This window comes from Tinamus guttatus, unplaced genomic scaffold (assembly GCF_059628265.1).
Source record: "Tinamus guttatus ecotype Peru unplaced genomic scaffold, ASM5962826v1 Tinamus_guttatus_pri_ptg000480l, whole genome shotgun sequence".
Taxonomy (NCBI): Eukaryota; Metazoa; Chordata; class Aves; order Tinamiformes; family Tinamidae; genus Tinamus; species Tinamus guttatus.
In genome coordinates, this window is record NW_028289014.1 from 359,738 (window position 1) to 381,614 (window position 21,877).

The 21,877-nt window shown below is 40.4% G+C and overlaps 1 protein-coding gene across 1 annotated transcript; it reads right to left on the reverse strand.

The window, feature by feature from the left end:
• Positions 1-1,259: 1,259 nt before the first annotated feature.
• AKAP10 (A-kinase anchoring protein 10) lies at positions 1,260-20,286 on the reverse strand. Its single transcript, XM_088533072.1, has 15 exons — positions 20,094-20,286; positions 16,471-16,518; positions 13,973-14,155; positions 12,726-13,274; positions 11,170-11,268; positions 10,553-10,637; positions 10,086-10,209; positions 9,077-9,213; positions 7,807-7,951; positions 6,894-7,070; positions 5,086-5,195; positions 4,128-4,210; positions 3,531-3,583; positions 2,753-2,848; positions 1,260-1,911 (listed from the first exon to the last, which is right to left on the reverse strand). The coding sequence occupies exons 1-15, from the start codon at positions 20,113-20,115 to the stop codon at positions 1,906-1,908; spliced, it is 1,917 nt and encodes a 638-aa protein (XP_088389198.1). The 5' UTR covers positions 20,116-20,286; the 3' UTR covers positions 1,260-1,905.
• Positions 20,287-21,877: the final 1,591 nt, after the last annotated feature.

Consider the following 21,877-nt stretch of genomic DNA (forward strand, 5'->3'; position numbering starts at 1 on the left):
GGGACCCCCCACAGGGGCGCGGGGCAAAGGACACCCTATGGGGACGCGAACAGGGGCGGCCATGGGGGATAGGGGCAGCGGCCGCCCCGGCCCCGCTCACCGCGGCCATGTGCGGGCGCTCCCGCGTGCGCCGGAAGCGGCGGCTCCGCGCAGGGCCGGGCCGGGGGCGCTGCTGCCCCCTGGCGGCCGGCGGCCGCGAGCGGCGCCCCCGGGGCCGCGGGTTCGAGACCGCGGCCGGCGGGTTCCGTCCCGCTCCGGTTCCCGCTCCGGTTCCCGCTCCGGTTCCCGCTCCGGTTCCCGCTCCGGTTCCCGCTCCGGTTCCCGCTCCGGTTCCCGCTCCGGTTCCCGCTCCGGTTCCCCCCGCGAACGCCCCTTCCCCTCGCATCACTTCAGCCACAGCATGAGAGGCTGCAGCGCAGGGAGCACGGCCGTTTCAGGGGGCTCCTTCCTTTATGCACCTCCAAGGTCCCTCTCACAACAGAAAACAGACACGAATTTTAATATTCATATATTTTAAATCAAAACACAATTAAATAGAGTATGTTTTAAGTACATGAATACTTGGGCATGAGAGAAATAAGAAGTGGTACATAGTACCAAAAACCTATACACAGCCTTTTTGCTTTTCATAGATAATACAGTGTGTCTCTATACAATCAAATATTGCAACAGAATAACTCTTGCTAGTCAATCAACACAGCTTGAACATTAGAGATGATTGAGTTTGTTATAAAGTGATTTTTTTTGCACAAGTTTGAGGAAAAGAACAATCATAAGAGCAAAATAAAAAAATAGAAGTGTTGTATACTAAAAATGTAGCAATAACATAATGGAGTGACACAACACGTACTTCAGAGACTGCAAAATCAATTCATAGAGGCGCTGTGGCACACAGTGACTTTTTACTTAAATTAAAGGTTACACAAGTTTCAAGTGTTATCAATATCAGGGAAAATAAGCCAGAGGCCATTAAAAGTTATTTTTCTTTATAAACCAACCATCTGGAAGTAGATGCTAGCTTGGCTGGAGGACAACAAGCTGTGGAGAAGGGCAGTAATAGATGGCAGCAGCTAATTTTTCCTTGGTTTTGTAGAATGAGGAAGAAAATGGATCAGAGTATGGGTATAATCTCCCCAAAACAGAGGCTGTGTTGGGGAAAGGGTGCAGGAACAGGGGCCACACAAGGGTGAGATCAGTGTGTGAGTCCCTGCTGTTAGCGAGGGCAACGTGGGTGTTTACACATGTGTAAGCGCTTGACAAGGAAGAGTTAAACTGTCCAGGCTTCACTCCTCATCGTTCTACGCTCCCTTCAACGTTAATGTAATTATGAAGTAAAATACATTTATCTTACAGTTGAATACTCAGCTATTTCAAGTAAGGAAAAATAAAACTTAGAACTTTTAAGGTCATTCACTGCCAATGAACTTGCGGCTTCAGGTTCACTTCTCCAGTGGTCAGGTGTCAGGGAGATATCCCCATGGCCTTTGCAATTATGTGTTTAAAAATTACAAGTAGTAGAACTAGAAACTACAGCAAAACCTTCCCCGCCTTGGTGTGGCCTGTGTCCCCTTCCAGATATTTTGCTTAAGAGTCTTTTTGACAGGGTCAAGTATTTGTGAAGTTGATCACAGTTTCTCAGTGACACGTTCATAAACTGTGTCTTCATCTCTCTTACAAACCAACATTATTGTGAATGCCGTACACAACAGGACAAAGTGTTTCTTGGCTCTCTACAGTGGAGGTACAGGATTGCTTCTTTTTAATTCTTCCTTATAAATGAGGGAGATACCGGCGTATGTAGTAACAGTGCTTTGCTTTTATTGGCTGTGTTAAAGAATCCACCAAACAGGAAAGTTCACTCATTTTCAAAGGAGAAAACTAGATTTCCTGTTCTGGCATTTAAAATCATAGCTGGAAAAGGAAAGATTGGGTTAGAATTCATTTTCCCCTAAAACATGGAAGACAGTCACTCAGTAGAAAGACATTTTGTGTTTGCAAGTGTTTAAAGCCAGGTTAGCTGATGTGCACAGGAGAACAAGAAAAAAAACCCCAAACACCTGCCCTTCTCCCCAGCCACAACCCACAAACTTCAATCTTTCCATTACTGAAGCTCTATTTGCCTCATTGAATAGGGAGTATGTGCAGCCACTTGGTATTTCTAAATCCTGTGCTGAGTGACCTTTTCAACTAGCCGGATTGGAATATCATTTGCAGAGAAGCTATTAAGTGAAATTACGACATAAGTCTTTTTAACAGAACTGCTCTAGAAAGGGGAAAGCAGTTGCATAGTGAAATTATGGATCTGGCAGTCCAGGCCTGTCACTGAGCTTTGGTACATGTTTACTTTCCTTAATTAAAAAAGTGCAAGTTTTTTGTTTGTTTGCTCTTTGGTAACTGATGTTAGAGGTGTCTGAAAGCCAGAAGCACCAGATACCAACTCTAAATGGGCATCTTTGTGATTTCACAAAATGTAACAAAATCTAAGTCTGCATCACAGCTGTTCCCTAACACGGGCCTGTACAACAAAGTCACTAAACACATCCATGTGCAATGCCAACGTGCTAGTCCATCAACAGGGCTGCCCGAGCTCTTTTAAATGACAGGCACAGCACCACAAGACAACTTTCTAGCTCTTAAGTTTTATGATACTTTACACAAATGGGCTAGTACTTATCAACATGAAACAGCAAGGATAAACTCAAATAAGAAATTACAGTGTTGACCCTGCAGTGTAGCCTTTCTACCTTCTTACCTTTGTAACCTTCTCCGCATGCTGCTCACATTGTGCCTGCTGCATCACATCATTGACTATCATCTTCGCTATCCTCCAAGCCATCTCCTCTTGAGCCTGCCAGAGGAAAAATAACACATCCCAAATGCAGGGAGGCTGAAGAGCTTAAAAATACCACACAGTGCTCTCCGCATCACCCACAAATAAACCTTTCAGACACGATGAACCTTCACAACTCTGACTTGTAGTAAACACTCCCTAGATGAAAATGCAGTGGGTTTCCAAGTACATTAGCTTTAGTTAATGGAGTATTTATAGTTTGATACAGTTTCCAAGAGAGTCAAGCAAAGTCTTCAGACTTATCTTTTAGTCTGAAGGGAAAAAACAGCCTTTAAACCCACATGTGACTCATTTCACAGTAAGAAACAAACAAATAAAAAACAATAGTATATCCACTCTTATTTGCAGATTACTTCTCTTAAAGGGAGAGAGAAAAAAAAAAGAAAAAAAGAAAAAAAAAAAAAAACACTACCCTACCCCTAACTAGATTATCCTAACAACTAACAGACAGTTATCCATTACATTAGTTAAAACAGCAGGTCTTTGGCAAAGTGCTCCTTGGCAAAGAACAAGCTGGTTTCACAAGTGCATGCAATTCAATTGTATTTGGCAAGCAGAGACTGAGAGCTCTGGTTGGTCTGAGCATCAGAAAGACACTCAGAGAAAAGGGCCAGGATTAAGAACTTGAAGACTTCCCTACCCTGAGGTAAGTCACAAGGATAGCATAAAAAGGACACACCTCATCCGTGTTTCCTTGAACCCATTTCTTCATTGCTTGTGAAAACATGGACCCTAGTTGAGACACACAAGGAATATTAGCAAACTCAACAGCACATCTCATTTCTCTTCTCTACACACACATACTTGCTTATGTCCTGAAGGGTTTGCAATACTAGGGTTAGAGAATACAGAAGAGTGTCCCAAAGACAAGATATTACCAGGATTTGTGGTTCACTAGGAGCTGAGCCCATACCATTCTTTCCCAGCAAGCAGATTGAAAAGCAGCATTAACAGATCTCCTAGTGTGTAGGAAGCACCCAGAGTGCTGAAGTTTTTTTCATCTTGAAATCAAACTCTTGGAAGTTTGACCATCAGCCCAGCTGCCCACAGCTTTCATCCCTGCCAGGTGCCACCGACAGCTCTAGCTCCCATAGGAGCACATTGGATATGGAAATGGGTCAGAGAGGAGTTTTGCCTCAGTACAGGACAATCTCCTAAGCACCTCTGGCTTAAGACAGATCTGGGAAGAGCCAAGAGTTTTGTTTATCCTGTCTGAAGTGAGGAAAAGGGCAGTTCTGCAGGTGTTTACAGAAACAGAGAGGAAAGGAAAGCAAACCTTTGGATTTCTTGACATCAGGCTCTGGTTCAGATTCTCTGATGAACTGTCCCAGGTCACTGACTCGCCCAAATGTCATCTTCCTGGAGAGAGAAGAAATAAGACACCCAGGTTACCAGGAAAACTACTGCATTACAGAAAGTTATCAATCAAGAGAACAAACAAACAAACCTCACTACCATGGAGACTCTAGCACTAGAAGACTGGCATTTTACCAATCATCACCTTTTCTACTTAAGATTGATATATGCGGAAGAGTTTCCCACTCTTCTTGTTTATTTGAATTCTAAGTATATCTTAAAGACATTTCTAGAACCTGAAAGTAGCCAAGCACTTCAATGCCTCAATCCTGGAATACTCCAAGTGCTCTACAGCATCACAGGAACATTTCACCAGGGAACAACCAATCTGCAGTGCTTGAAAGCTCAGCACACTGGTATGCAGTAGGAAAGCAAGGCAGCTAGAGAAACAAAGAATTCCTGTTTGAGATCCAGAGAGCAGAAGAGCTTCATATCAAAGAGCAACTTAAATAGAAGCCTGCGCAGTCTGCTAGCAAAGTGAAGTACAGGCTCTTCTTTTTATGGGAGTAGGGAGAAATCAATGCTGTATTCCAGTATCAAAGTCTTCCAAGCTTGATCTTTCATATTCCAAACAGGAAATTTGGAAACTAGGAATACTAGTTAGATTTTGGAGCCAGAGAAGAGTAAGGTTTCTAGGAGAAAAACAATTGGGAACATTTTTAATTTTCTTCTGTTGTTCTCATCAGAAAATCGTTCACCATGACATTGGTATTAAATTGCACTATTTGAAAGAAAAAAAAAATTTACTTTCAAGCATTAAGACATGTGCTAAGATTGCAACATCTTGTATTATGTGCACTCTCAATGCAAAAGGGCACAACAAAAATGAAACAAAGGTGAAACACTGGAAAGAATGAGATACACAGAATGAACCTTACCCTGCATAAGTTCGTTGATATAAGGATTCTGGATCCAGACTTGCAGCATCTACAATTATTGCTTCATCAAAATTTTTCAGGATTTTAACATTAGCCTTTTTGACATTGGACTACAAACAAAAATTCTAAATATTAGTGCCCAATGCAGACAACTAGTAGCTTCTTAACAAAACTATTTTAGTGCTTTTTACAGTTTGATAAATCTCTGAAGTGTCTGTGCAAGCATAAACGAATTAAGAGACACCTACACAAGTGATGAATTCCTAACTCGGTATGACATTGTTTTTAAACAGAGGATGAGAAAGTTACATGAACAGAGCCAAACACACAACGTACAGGTCAGCATACATATTATGTAGAGACTGCTCTCTAAGCATTATCAGTGGAATAGATGTGTGAGCACTTGCAAATTATTTGCTTCTGGGAGCATTAACACTGAGCTACCCCCAAAGCAGCAGCAGCTGCACTTGTCCCTGCTGAGTACTGGGTAAGCAGCTCGCACACAACACACTGTGCTCCCCACACAGAGAACAGGCCTTTACCTTTTGGCACAGTATTTGGGTAAGATTATGAAAAAATACAAGAAAACATTTGAGCAACAGCAGGGAGATCACTAAAGGAGAGCGACCTGAACTAGGAACAGACACTAACAGAGCTGCCTTGTGCAGTCCTCTGCTGCGGGGCAAAAACTCACCAAGACCCAGTGACCTTTCTGCAGATAAGCAGGAATGCAGAGCACAAAAACGCAGCACTTTGCTCCTCAGCACTCCAAACAAGCCAAATCCCCACAGCTTTTCCCTGTTCAGGCTATCAGGCATCGGGATTTTTCCAAGATAGTACCCAGATTTTCTCCCCCCACGATTAAGGATGCTGGTTTGTGACCAGAGAACCACGCAGCGGCCACCTCTCCATGACACTGCAACGTAGCAGAGCCAAAGGGGCTCAGTTACACACTCATTTCTACACAGCACAGCTCTAGTCGTGCTTAAGGAATGATTAGAAAGCTCTCTGCTTTACCAAGCAAAGGGTATTTAAGTCTTTATTCCCAGCTTGGCAACAAATGCACATAGGCAAACAAAATCTGGATACTGCCCTGGAATGCTGCATCTCCCTTTTCGGAAAGTCAGGAATCTGACCATTTTCTATCAGACTGACATGACTAACTAGCTTGAGGACTACAGTATGGAAAGATCTACTGAGACAAGCATGCAAACACCAGCTGGCCAGGCACTAATGTCATTGCTCTGTGCATGAGTAGAGGACTTCTGTCCTGAAGTTCTAGGGCTTCTGTCCACTCAGTTCTAGGGCTTTAGGTCTGTGGCTTCGAAAAACTGAGTGCACAATTTGCATACTTGTATTTAAATTCTACAGCACATTCACAATGTCTATTTTTGCCTAACGGTGTAACTTTTGCCCAAGAATATACTATTAAAGCACAAAACAACAAACTTATTTCTAATGAAAAGTATTTCTAAGTGTTACAGCACTACAAAGCAGTCTTTAGCTAATATTAATAGCTTATTTCCTTCAATCAAAAGTTCTATTTTTAGTAAAAGTGGTAAAAGACTTTGGGTACAGAAAATACAATAAATAACTTCTATGCCAAATACCATTTACTTGAAATCAATAGAGAGTAGATTAAATGTGTCCTAAAGTGAAATGGGAAGCTTAAAACTACAAGATGATGTTTCCTCAACAGGTACAAACTCTGATTGCAATAGAGAAAAGGATGCTTTTCTCTATTTTCTTTCTCTATTTAAATAAACCGCACTATTTATTCAAATAGAATCAAAACAAGAAACTCCTACCTGGGAAGCAGAGCCATCGGGGGCTCCCATCTGAGAGTCGCTATCAGGATTGTTACCAGGGCCCTGAATACTCTGTGCAATATTTCCCCCTGGAAATTCATCTCCTCGTACTGAATGGATAAGATCATTCAAGTATTTGTAATACAGGTTGCTGGACAAGAAGCCAGGTAGAAAAACCTGAGAGACAGAAGAATGAGGCCTCTTTAGCAACAAAGTCAGTCTGCATGATTACTATAGACCACTTACAGAACAGAAAGGGTAACTGGACATGAGTCCTGCGTAGATGGCACAATTAAAATGTACATAATGGAATTATTCTGAATTAGTTGTTGCACTGCTATAATTTGAATCCTACTTCAGGATGAGGCAGCAAAAACAGCCATGTTAGCTAAATCCTCCCTGAAGAGGGACCAGATTCAGATTGTTTTCCCCTAGAAAGGCCTGGCCTGCCAATACTTTCACAGTTATTTTGCTATGCTGTCCAAGAATCAGGAGCAGAAACAAACCACTGATTGCACTAACAGCAATGGTAGGTGGCTTGCAAATGACTGCTACCAGGTAGCTGTGGGGAAGCATTAGCCAGAGGAATAGCAAGGAAGGAACATTTTCAAGAGAGACAAATAAGCTATTTGAGGCAATTGATATGAGAAGGAATTCTGTTACTTGCACTAAAATGTAACAGTTGCCCAAGACAAGCATTTCACAGAGAACTAACATAAGCCACAGGGGCTGTTTCTTTTCAAGTTAGGCTGCAGAGAAAAAAAAAAAAAAGCCCACAGAACTAATATTGCTATATTATCCAGGTAAAAAACAAGTCTGTAAGTAACAGGAGTCCAAGATGGCACTGACTGAGGGGAATAGTTGACAGAGCAGAACCTCCCCATCGCCCTCACTGCCCATCGCGCGATCTCACCGTCTCCATGGTGGTCCAGGCCTGCCGCAAGGGAGTCGTGAAGCAGTTCGGGAGGGGACCCCCTTCCCTGCAGATGTTGGACTCAATCTCCAGCCTCACGGAGTCGTCGAACCCAAGCGGATGCGTGGCTTGAAGGGAGAAGTATCTGCAGCACAGGGGAGAGGAAGGAAGCAACACAAAAGGATTTCAAACATTTTGCAGGTGCTCAAGAACCATCTTTTTCCACTGAGAGTTTTCAATCATGCTGCAGTCACTAGATGGTGCCACTTCAAAACGCAGGTACTACTGATCCTACGCGCAGAGAAAGAAAAACCCACCTAAATAAGTGTTTTTCATAAAGCTTTTCTATGCAGATACAGGTAAAACAGATGAGCACACATACACTTTGTAATAGGGAAGGAAGCAGCAAGTACCCAGAACTGAAGCAGCATTTGCTCTTTTAATCACATCATTAAAAATAGAGCTTGTGGCCTGGGCCAGGGGATGGTTGATGAGGTGAAAATGAAAGGAAATTATTCATTTTCTCTCCGATTATTATTTTCTATGAGGGCAATAATTTGACAAACTGGCACTTAAGCTTAAGAACAAACTTCTTCCTGGAAGTAGTTTTGATGTCTGCCTTCAGTTGCATAATTGATAGGCTGACACACATAAAGGCAAAAAGTTACACTACTACCGGCAAGGAGGCTTGACATTAAAAAGGTTCTGTTTGCTTCCTTAAGGAAAGCAAAAAAAGAGAAAAGAAATAGCCATCCTCAATAAACCCTCAAAAGTACTTTTGAAATATTAAAACACAGTACTGTTTGGCTTGCTTTTTTCTTCCTGGCAGGACTCCTATTTTGTGTGGTAAAAGCTCTGGAAGCCTCTTCTAATAGGATAACAGCATCTGAACCTGAAGATTTTTCTACAGTTATGCAGCTGCTATTAGCATTAAAGCTTTTCCAAATGACTACCAATCGACTTTGATATGATAGAAACATTAGCTCTCAAGCAACTGAGTCCTGGAAATACTGAGTTTCGCTTAAGAACACAAAAGCATTTAAGATTTTTTGCTTTATACATAATGAAGAATTTAAAAAAAAAAAAAAAAAAGTTGCCTGTTTATTATGGCAGCCTCCGGTGGGTGCAGACATTTCAGCTTCTGGTAAGAGAACAGCACGAGAATGCAAGGCACAGTTTGAAAATGAAAAGTGCTTTTTGCACAGTGCAACAGAAAGATGCAAAGATAAAACTACAGCTTCAGAAGTAAATAATTGTTGAACTCACTCACTTGTCATATAAAATCATAGCATCATTCTGTGCTTCTTGCCCATCGTATTGGCCTTCTTTGGCAGCAAGTTGAGACTGGAAGTTATCTGCTGCCAACCAGAACTGCAATACGTTAACTGCGTCTTCCTTCTCCATATACTAGAAGGGAAATTAGAAAAAAAAGGGAAAAAATTAAAGCAGAAATTTTTGAAAGAAACTACAGCAAGCACAGACAAGCCTGCTCCTTCCCATTTAAAATAAATGTAGGCCGTATATCAATTACTCAAAAGTGTCATCAGGGGATAAAAATATTCTGAATTTTCAGATGGTGCACTGCAGACAGATTTAGTCTGCCCCGTTTGTTAAAGAAATGAGCTACTGAGCTCTCTTTGCCTTAGTGATTGTTACATTTAGTTTCCAAATGTCAGCTATTTGTATCATACTAAAGACAGAAAATCCATTTTCAAGCTGTGCTTAACTTACACTGAACAAAATATATCATCTATTCTTCACAGCTTGCATTTTCAGACTACATTGGCTTGTCAGACTCTCATCGTGAGTATTTTACTACTAAAAGACCATTCCTTAAAACATAAAGGATGCTGCAGCTGTGAGCTTACACATTTAATCTATCACATCCTGATCTGATCTCCTCTCCAAGCAAAACTAGCAGATTATTTTTTATCAGTAAGAGGGTTAGAATTAACAGTACTTTGCCTAAGGCTTTCAAAGTTACAGTGTCATTTAGCAAAATTAAGAAGTCCAGGTCAGAGCTTCAACAAAGCAAATCAAAAACTACCTAGTGAACTGAGACAATACATTAATATTTATTCCACAGTATGGTATAATAGTTCAAACATTCGGATTAATTGCATGTAGACAGGAAGCTGATAATGCATTTTCTCTCAGGATAATAAATACCTCTTTCCTATATTGAGGTATCTTTACTAAAACCTTCAAGACATCAATGCTTTCCTACTTGATAGAAAGGAAAAAAAAAAATCACAAAAGATAAACCCCCTAACACTTACCTCGGAGAAATAAAACAGGGCTGATTCACAGAAAAGAATGTCAGCCAGATAAACAGTCCCACTAGTCAGCACCTCAATCTGGTATTTACAGAAATGATGACTTCGCAAAAAATCACTAAAGTGCCTGCACACAGAGAGGACAAGTTACCAACGGCCAATGGCATCGAGGCGCTTTAGAAGAACTAGCTCTTGCCTCATATAACTTAAGTCTGATAAAATAAAAACAAGCAAGACACAATACAGGGTGTATGAATATCATGAAAATTATATAAAGAACATAGTAACAGCAGACAAAACTTCAGCAAATGATCAAAAGAATGGATCTGGAGGGAATCCCTTACTTTAAAATACAAGAGATTGCACAGAAAAATTACTTGACAGTTATATCTTCATAAACACATTTTTATTGAACTGTGTTTTCCGAAAGGACAGTATGCACGAGAAGTTAAACCATTCAATCAACTTACTCTTGTTCCATTGCATTAAACACTATTGACTGTGCTGTAACAAAACAGTTAGGATCCACTTGTCCATCTTCCCCACAAATCTTTGCTGTAAAGAGAGACCAGGTTAACTTTAATGTGCACTTTGTTTAATAAGCTGAAGGACACAAGTTACAAGAGGTTAAGAAAAAGCTGCAGTTCAAATCCAGAATCTAGATCTAGAATTCCAGTCTACAATCAGCTGGCTCTGATTCTGCAGAGAGCTTTTAAAAGACAACAGCATTGCTTTCCACAGCACTGCAGATAACTGCATGATGATATTATGGCTAAAATACTATGCTGAGACTCGAATCTCAATGCATCCAACAGCCACCTGGAGTTCTTTCACTAATTTAAGAAAAGCCTGTGAAAGTTCTTCAGGGAACAGGTTTATTGAAAGTGCAGATCCATTATTATCTGTAATGTGATTTTATACTATCAAAATAAGCACAAGGAAGCTTTCTGCAACCATTTTACTATCTTTTATCACTGACTTTAAAATTCATGAAAACAAATGCCTTTTATGTGTATGTAGGGGTGTATTAAAGATATATTTACGGCAAAAGAGGAATTCTAAAGTAGGAGATGGTATATATTCTTACCAACAATATCATTTCTCATTGCCTCTGTAATGGGTATTGGTTTAGCAGCATCTGGAGAAATATATTTGGTAAAAGTACTAACTGCGTCCCGTTCTATACCTACAAAGAGGAAATAGAGAATTAAACTTTAAATTCACTGGCATAGGTCTAAAAAGGAGCAAACAACAAACATGTTCTCCAGAAAAGCAAATATCTGATTAACACTGACAGTTTATCTCCCATGAAGCTTTCAAGTGCAGTAGTCAATACTTTGCTGGTGGCAAACTACCATGACTGTTTTCTCTATAGCCAGGTCATAATAAGCCCACGATGAACCAACTGGCAAGAGTGAATAAAGCAGCTTAACTCTTAATTTCCTACCACCAAACAGACCTCTTCCTCAGCTGCACGCCTCAAAACCAACAATAATGTCTTTACAGCAAAAGCTGTGATGAAGTTCCCAGTTTCTAATCCTCACTGGGGGAAAACAGAGAAGACTTGCGGTACAAAGGAATTAAACAAAAATCTTAAAACAAGGCTCAATGTAAGACTGCAGTGCACCCTTTCAAAAGAGAGTTGGGAAGCTTAGGTACCACACACACACACAAGAATAATTATACTCCAAACTTTGGATTTCTCAGAAGGGATCCCCGTTCCTTGAAATGCAGTATTTTCATACATTAGAATGGAGGTGCTATTCACAACTCGAGTACCATCGTGTTCATCTAAGACACTTCGTGGCTGAAGCTATATATTGTGGAAATATATGACAACCAGCTACACAAGAGACAAACAGAAAGAGAAAAGGATGCAACATAAGGAAACAGTTGGGTAAACAAGAGGAACCAATATGAAGAAAGGAGTATTTCCTTTTCTGCCTGCAAGCTTTCACAAATAGGGGAGGACTGAGTAAATGCAGAGTAATGAAAACAGGTTACTGTGCATGTAGCTTACTATCAGAAATAAATATTTTAATTTAATCCTTACTTCCAGTAGCCTTTGAAGAGGTGGACTCCAAATGACAACAAATCAGTTACAAGGGGAAGAACTCTACCAAATAAATCTAAGAACAGAAAGAGTACATTCCATACAAAATCTCTATAAATCTTTTCGCAACCACAACTTATGTCATTTTGCACAATATAGGATATTTATCTTCCATGGAAAGTTAATCCTCAATTTTCAGTCCCACCACGATCCAAATTTTCCTCAATACTTTTAAATAGGACAGAGAGAGAAGGGGGAAAAACAGGACATTGCAATGCTCATCATCACTTCTTAGGATTACTCATGTAGGAGCAGAAGTAAACTAAGCTCATCAGAACACACAATGATTCTGAAGTATCTTCAATTTATTTTTAAGCAATCAAAGGCAGACAAACAATACATAATTTTAAATTGACCATTAGCTTATTCAGAATTACCCATTGTCAAAATTACTTTCTCCTCCCAGCAGCATACAATACTTACAAAGAACATACAAAAAACAAGGCAGTTTAATGTACCATTCTAAGCAAGCAGCAACCAGTATGTCCCCATCCTACCACTTGTAGAGAAAATTAACACATGCCACTTACTTTTCATTAGTTTTCCTGACAAGTCCTTTAGTGCAGATGAGGGGCTGTTTCTGTTTGATACTGTGGGCTTGGAAGATTCTTGCTGATTGACTGGAACAGAATGGGTCCCTGTGTCAGCTTTTCTCAGACAGAGAACACCAGTATTTTCCTGGCCTGACAGCACATGGTTCTGGCTGCCGCCAGCTCTGTTGCTCACGTCTGGAGCCACTCGCTTGGTCCTGAGCAGATGGACTGTGCTAGAATCCTCCAGTCTCTCTTCAAGCAATCCAGTTGGAGAAGAAGACTCGATTTCCTGCTGTTTTGAGGGTGACACCGGCTCTGCCAATGAGCTCTGCTTAACTGTGTTCAGGCTATGTGCTCTTATGCGGGACCATGTTGTGGAGTGAAAGCTTTCAGCCTCTAGCCAAAATTTAACCAAGTGTTCCATTCTGCGTAGTTCCATGAACTGGATAAAATAAGGGAGGGCTACATTGTCCTGCAAAACTTGTTCAAGGGTCTTTGAAAGGCTTGATTTGGTCTCTTGGGCCTGATAATTCAGACACGATCTGCCTAAAGAAAAATATCAAGGGAACAACTCTGTATTACACTACGGGCATTGGTATTCAATACAAAAACATCCTGGAATGCAACTGCCAAAAAGACGATTCTAAGGACTGCAACATATTCTTGAAATAAAGCACTTTGTATTATGTAGTTTTGTCTTGTTACAATTTCATAGTAGAAATCTGATCCCAGACAGAGAGACCTTAAAAATCAGATACAAATACATTGCCTTTATCACAGAGACACATCAATAAATTCTGAAGAATAGTTTACTTCATAATTTTCTTTTAATAAACCTTCCCCACACATCATATTTACAAAATTGAGATCAAAAGACTAATTACATTTTTAGGAAATAAACTTTTAAAAATATGACTTTATGAACACTGTGTATGAACACACAGGAGAATAATACTATGCATACCAGGTTAGACTACAGAGTCTGCCAAATTCGCTGTTTAATGAGGCAAATTACACCAATTTAAAGGATAGCAGGAGAATTTCTACAACACAATGGCTGTACATAAAGGAACATCTTTTGCTGAACAGGAAACAAGCAAACTGTCTACTCAAAAATAGATGCTACTTCAACAGCAGCGTCAAATTTTGTTGTTACCAAATCTACTTGCCTCAACCAAGGGATGGTGAGCAAACCAATAACACTAAATAACATTAACTGTATTACAGAATAGAGGAGGCCTTACCTAAGTCTCCAAAATGAGCAGCTTCCATGTGACTTGGCTGCTTCTTAAGGGCAGCTGTCCGACTGCTAGAAAAAGAGTCCATGTTGGCAGAGATGGCATTAATCGCCACATGGCTTGGTCCTGCAGCCTCCAGCAAGGCATGATTTCTAGTGCTTCTTTGAGGGGAATGTACTGGTATTGGAGCTAGAATCAAGACAGCACTGATTAGAAAGAACATAAGACCTCTTCTAGGCAGCATCCAGTGCTCAACATCCCAAGATAAACTAGAGCTTGCATGCATCAAGCTCACTAAAAATCTCTTCTCTCCCTATGGTTCATTTTTGATCAAGGTCAGATTTACAGCAAGACTAACCTCACCAGGAGGTCAGAAAACCACCATTCCCCTGTGTCTTACCTCTTCGGTAACTAATCAAAAGACTCCAAGTTTAAGTTTATACAAAAAAATGCATTTCCTGCTCTTTGTGGCTGCTTGATAACCAGTATCATAGTGGTCTATTACAGCCCCATCAATACAGTTTAATTGCAATGGTCATGGCAAACTTATTCAATAATTTTTCCAAACACACATAAAACTTGAAGGAGGAATGAAATTGGAACTCTGAACTATGAAGCTATCTGTGAGATTTAACAAGAACATTTATTTCCAAAATACTTTAACCCTACTTAGTTTAAAGAGGGAAAAAAAGAAAAAAAAAAAAAAAGCAACATGCAAACATCTCTGCTGAAATTCAGATGATTATAAGGCTTAATCTCTTCTAGCTGTTTCAGAACATGGTTGGCTACTTGAGACCAAAGAGAACAAAGAATAATTTCCTCACAGAAAACCATTTGCAAAAAAGAATCAAAGATTTTTTTAATTGATGACAAAGCTAAAAATAAAATAACATACCACTTTCAAAGCCTTAGGAAATTACATTTGATTAGGATGTCATGCAAGGACATCTCACACCCCAGACTCTTAAAAATAAAGCAAGTCAGATGACACTATCTCAGTACACCGCTTCATAACGATGTGTTTCGTCAAGGTGTCAAGAAAGTTTGCTTTGATGACCTTCATACTGCATAATTTCATTTTGGTTCACAGTTTTGTGATACAGGATGACAGAAGCTGACAATTTCACACTTACAAGTCAGGGTACCAGACACCTTAAAAGTAGTGATATAGGAGAGCTAAAATGTTCGAGATATTCCTAAGTGTTTCTCCAGATGAAGTATTTGGTAGCAAGATACTGCTTGCCACCCTCTACAAAGCCTTTGGTATTTAGTATCAATGATAATGGAAAGAAAAACAGGGTTTCTGGGCCAATGGAAGGCAGCCAGGTGCTTAGCTGATGCCAGTGGCCAAGGATGACTTGCTGTAGAACAACAGCCACATTCCTCACGATTGTTTAGGTTTTTGTGAATTGGATTCAATTTTGTATTATAAACATTATGGGCAAAAATGCTGTATTTAATTGAAGGAATCAAACAACTATTCTATAGCTTCTAGATAACACTACATCACTAACCTAACATCTACAGATCACGGAGCAGCTTTTTGTCAAACCAGAAAGATGCTTCTTGTTTATTCAGTGACAGCTGCTCACAATTTATAATAAAATAAAATTGAAAATCTGTTTTATTTGCCCAGAGACCACACTGCAGCCTTTCCCTGGCTACCTGTTTCAGCTAGCCACTGCTCATCATAATTGCACTATAATCACAGAGTGTGCTATAAAATGAGCAAGACTGACAGTTTCCAATACTTGACTTCAGAGACAGACCAACAGAGAGAAAGAAGCCTTTAATTTTCTCTTGATATTTACAAAACACAGAAAAAAGTACAGACAAAGATTTTGGTTGAGGAAAATCTAAAAGCAGCAAATCAGATTTACAGATACTACTTCATCACCTTGTAATAATATAATAAAAATTGACAGAATAAACTAACTTGCTTTCCCATAGTTTACTGGCTTACTTCCCAACAAGATTTTTTTTCTTTCACATGAGATAGAGCAGCAAAGTTTCTGTAGCACATGGAGCAGTATTAGAAGAGCTATATATTCTAAAGCAGCTTCAGATCATGAGGCTCACAAGACATTAGCCAAAGTTAAGTCAGACACTAGAATCATATTTTGCAAGTTAGGCACAGCAAATCTGCATTTTCAAAACCATAAAATACACAACATACTAGCATGGAATCTCTTGCATGGAAGCAACTAGCATGGAAGCAACTTGCTTAGATAAGGAGTAACCACTATTCGCAAAGTGACTGAGTTTGACTAACACTTTGAATTAAAGATCATGGCTGACAGTTTGATAATCTTCTGTCCTTACAGATTCAGCAAGATGATTAGGAAAGGTTACTGTAATACTTAGCATTGAGTTTTTGATCTGCTTTGATTTTTGGCGGCACAGGTCATGTTTGTGTTCAGGAAACTGTTGCTCTGCTTAAAAAAAAATGATGGCAGATAATATCAGAGATCTGAATTTATAAAGAAAGTAAATATTGATCTTACTTTTAATTGCTTTCACATCTGTGGTCTTTTCTTGTTCTTTGCCTTTCACTGTAAAGTATAAAGGAAAACGTTAAGGCTATTTTGGGTGACTAATGGCATTTACACATGAATGAACATACAGTTGGAAGATGATTTTATTGAAAGTATTTTTTTTTTGAATCTGACATCAAGTAATTGAAAGAATTTCAAGGTGTTTCTCGGCTTTTCAAAAGCAAAACTTTGTCATCTATATTCGTGGATTAAGTCTAAGAAACAGCTTGTTAATTTTGTAAAACATTCTCAAAGATGTTTGCTGTCCATATGGTTACACCAAGGCTACATTCAAGGTTACTTTAATAAATGTATGAAGCAGAAAGAATGGAATAGATGTGTTTTCAGAGCAAATGTATGTATGTTCTATGAACAACAAATCAAATGTCTAAGCAGAACATCTCCCTACTGTTACAGGCAAAGCAGTAGGACGTGCACAGTGGGAAGGATGTAAATGGAACAAGCTCCATAAAAGCAGTCACTGCTCTCACTCAGGAGCAGAAACCACAGTAAGTGCTTCGGAAATTCACCATAAATATTAATTTCCTCAAACATTATTGCCTAAATATCATCAAGCTTATGCCAAACAAGTGATGGGAAGACAGCAGATAAAAGAAAATAGTAGTTAAAAGTGGTTTTTGTTTTTGTTTTTTTTTAAGGAAGATTTTAAACAGATAAGACTATATATTATAAAACAAACAAACAAGTCAAGAAACTGAACAAGTACATAAACATGATGGCATGGCAAGCAATAAATACATCAGTGGTATTTAACTATGCAACCTGCTAGTGAAACCATCTATGGCTGCTATAGGCTGGCATTATTACTACAAATAGGTCATCTTTGAACGTAGGTTTTTCAAGTCCTTCAAAATTTAGCCACAAACCATAGCTGGACTCAAACATTTACATTACAAAGCATGAACAGATTAAGAAAGAAAGCCCTTCTATTCTGACCTAAGCATTTCCCATATTTTAAAGGGAACTTCAATCTCTTGTTACATAATGGTCCTGCACAATCGTAGCTGCAGTATTATCACGCTGCCAACCTTTCCTATGAGGACTCTAAGTGTTGCAGCTCTGTAAATCTGCTGCTCAGCATTTAGAAATTATGCTACTAGTTAAATAACACATTCTCTTTGCAACAGAAAGGTTTAAGTCAGTTCAACAACCTTTTTACATTTGTCTCTAGAAGTTCAGTTTAATCCGAAAGGTTTAAAAAATATTCAGGATAACCATATTTTTTTTCCTGCATATCAGTTATGTAAAAACACTGAAAAATCTGTATATATCTGAAATAATACTGAGGAAGAATGGAAATTACACAACCTATATTATGAACTCTTTTTCTAAAACATTCAAATAGTTGATCAAACTGACTCCCACCCAGCAGCAATAATTCCTGAGTTTCCAAACAACTCCATAAGCTTATTTTTAGTTTAAACATACTTGTTATTTCCTACAAGCTGCCCAGTTCTTCTCCACCTGATTACCAGCTTATTACCAGCAGTGTGCTGGTGCACAGTGCCAACCTCATTGATACATAAGCTTCTTGTGTCATTACTAGCCTCTAGCGGGACAGAATTAAAAATGAATGGCCAAAGACATAGGAAAACTGGCACATGCAACAAGAATGCCTTTTAGAAAGCAAATTATCTCTACAGGAATTTTGTTTCATTTTCCCCACAAAGCCAGATGTCATTTGCAACTGGTACATGATTATCAGGGACTAGTTTGTCAAAGTTTCTAGTAGCAAACTCTATTTGCAAAGGAAAAACGCATGGAAAGGACCGAAGCCAACCACACAAGACTGGAGAATCATAACTCCCATTTTGAAACACAGAATGAACAAACCTAAACTGTCCATGCAGGTACTTACACAAAAAGGAGTAGACAATTTGACAGGTCAGCCAGCTAGCAGGGCCATGGACATCATTTCCAATGTATAACGGGCTTCTAGTCTGAATGTTTTCACTGATAACAACTTCACCATCCGCCCTCAAGTCCCTGGCTGCTATTCCAAGTGTTATCATCAGTTACTTCACTATTATTTTTGAGATTTCTCTATATCAGTACTTTTATCCTTTGTTTGATTTCATTAAAAAAAAAAAAGCTTAATCTTTATCTAGTGTTGCATCCTCTTAAACAATTATAATTCACCCAAGGATAGTAATGCTTTTTTATGTGGTTTTGGACTGTGTCTGGCTCAAGTTTTACATAACCCTTTCTATGCCTCATTTTTCCCATTTACAATTTAGATCACCTTTAGAAAACACTATCACTAATGGAAGAGCATGATACAATGTTATTTTAGGCACAACGCAAAGACTCACTCATCCCTTCTCCATAAGGGTGCCTCTCTAGTGCATTTAGTTCTATCTGTGCTTCTCTGACCAAAGATCTTCTAAGCAAACTAATATAAACAAAGAGACTACCAGCTCCACAACTATGTTTGGCTGTGAAGCGCTGGCAGCTGTTTTGAAGGGTTTAAAAGCTGCAGAGAACTTGCATTCTGCAGCTCAGCATTAGTACGTAAACACCCCATAAAGGATTACGGCACTTGCAAAACCTTCAGTGGATTTCAAAGAGTTTTCAGCACTTCTCCTAATAAGAACAGAAGTTTAAACTCTTTTTTTTTCCTCCCTCTTTCTCCCAGGACTACCGCACTAATCTCCCAAAAGAATGAGTTTTTAATGCCACTAGTTTGGCTAAGAGAGCTTATAACAGAACATGTCAATCAACAGCAACAACCCAGGTTCAGATAACATATTTTTTCCCTCCTAACTTAATCTTATCTCCCAAGAAGTGCTGTTCAATAGCTCCTAAGAAGTTTGGGTTTCAATAGCTAAGAAGAGTTATAGATTTCCTAGAAGGGACAACTTCAACAGAAACACTCAAATACCTCATATCATGAACACCAAAGGCACATTATACTTCCATATTTTATCATACCTGTATATTTTATCACAGGCTGCAGCACCAGAACCTTTGGAATGTTTAACTCTCAGAGAACAGCTAGCCATGGCACCCGTAAGGATATTTTGAAATTTAAGGGTCTCGAAATGCCTAGAAATTGACTTGAGCTACATAACATACACAAATACATTGCGGGTAAATACACACACACACAAACCCACTTCTGTCAATGATTCCTTCCGCTTTTATGAAGGACTCTGCATTGGGAGGTTTAAGTTTTTGGTTGGGATTTTTAGCGACTGCTATAACGTATAAGGCAAATTATGATTTAAACCCTCCACCTCCCAAAATATACCAGCGTCGGAAAAAAAAAAAAAAAAAAAAAAAAAAAAAAAAAGTATTAGCTCAGTAAAAAGTGACCCGAAAGGCTCAGAACTGCACGGAGCAAGCGGCATTTTACACTAGCCCCGGGCGGCAGAGCGGCCCCCGCTTCACCCTGCCCGGCGACATTTCTGCCTTGAGGGAGCGCAGCGCCCAGAGTCTCCGCGGGGAGGGGGAAACGGCGGCTGCAGCGCCCACCGAAGCTCCCAGCCCCGGCGGGAGGCAGCGGCCTCGTCCTCGCCGCCGCTGGGCCGGGCTGGGCCGCGGGCGGCCCCGCTCTCCCTCCCCGCTCCTACCTTTCCGCCTGAAGAAGGACATGGTGCCGGGGAGGGGGCGAGGCGGCCGCCGGGGAAGGCGGCGGGGAGGAAGGGGGCAGCGAGCCGGGCTCCCTATGAATGAGGCTCCCTCCTCCGCCCGCCGCCTCCTCTCCCTCCGCCTCTTCCTCCCGCGGAGGGGCCAGCGGCCGCCATGTTGTCAACAACCGCCCCGCTCCTTCTTCCGGGCGCCGCGTTAGGCATCACGGGATGCGGCGCGGCTGCCGCCGGGCTCCCTTACCCCTCACTCAACATGGCCGCCTCAGCATCAGGTAGCCCGCCTAAGCCGCGGGGCGGAGCCATGTTGGATGAGGGCAAGAAGCCCCGTCCCGGGAAAGAGGCGGGATTTAAACGGTGGCCTGGTGGGTCCATCTTTGATGAGGGCAAGGGGGAGGCTGAGGCTCAGGCAGCCATATTGAGTGAGGGCCATATTGAAGGGGGGCCTGGAAGTACTAGCTGAGGCGCCTTGGCCTGGGTTGTGGTCCTGAAGAGCCATTTTGGGGAAACTCTAGCTCTTATAATTTCTGTTTTAGGTAGGAGGAAACTGAGTCACAGATCCAGAAAGCTCTCCCCAAGCCCCACTGAGTATACCTTTTCCGTGAATTAAGCCTTTTAAGTTTATGCCCAATTCCCGTTTAGGTTTCTCACGGATGAGACATTTCTGCCCCATTTCTGGGGTTGGTCCCAAAGGCCTTGTCCCCAAGCAAACCCTGTGGGTGGCACAGGACTTGCAGGAGGCAAAAACTATGTAATTCCTGAACATTGCATGGATTCATTTGCCACCTTTCGTCCACGTGCTCCGAAGTGCTTCGCAAACACATTAATTAAGACATGTTAACAGCATATAGTTGCATAATAGGCATATGAGGATCTCTTCAGAACCAAAATTAAGCCATCCCCATAACAGGATGTAGTAGGTGATTAACACCCTATAGCAGCTGCTCTTTCTCATTTAATAGTATTATTGCTTTTTGGTACAGCTTTACACATATGCCCAGAGGCTGGTTTGAGGAATTCTTTTCTGCATAATGAATTATTTAATTCATAGGCACATCATAGGTTAGCAATGGATTAAATTATTTGAAAGCTGAGTAAATTTAAAAGAATGAGAGGAAGAGTGTTAATATAAGCCACTAAATTCACTAAATTAATATCTTCTGTCGTAAAAGTTTGCATCCAGCCATCTGTGAGCATGTGTAATAACTTGCATTGTGACAAGAACCCTAATATAACTGGTCTGGTCCTCTAGTTTATGACACAGAGAGTTCTCTTAATTTCTATGCAATTTTCTGTAGTGATAAGGTCCAGTTTTGCAGATCAAGCTGAAGAATTGCAACCATAACTTTTACAACTTACTTAAAGACATAAACGTTGCATGAAACCTGAGACCCACTGAAATGTTTAATAACAGTTCCAATGCTAACACTAAAGCTGGATTTTCACCCAGTTTCTTTCCACAGTTTTATGGTGTGGTGCAGATCACGGGTATCCTCAGTAAAAAAGAATCCAAATTACAACCCCCCCCAAAATTCCCCCCAATTAAAAATTTCAAGCTACCAGCAGCTGTGGCCTCAATCACGTTACCTGGACTGGAATTTTATCCCTGTTTTGGGGATGTCGGGGAGGGCTGAAGCTCCAATCCACAGAACGTCAGTCAACCTAAGACCCTGGAGGCCTAGACTGAAAGCAGAAAAAGCAGCAGGTTGGAAGCTCTTAACAGAACATGGCAGTTTAATTAACTGAGCAGTCAGTTGAAATATGACTTG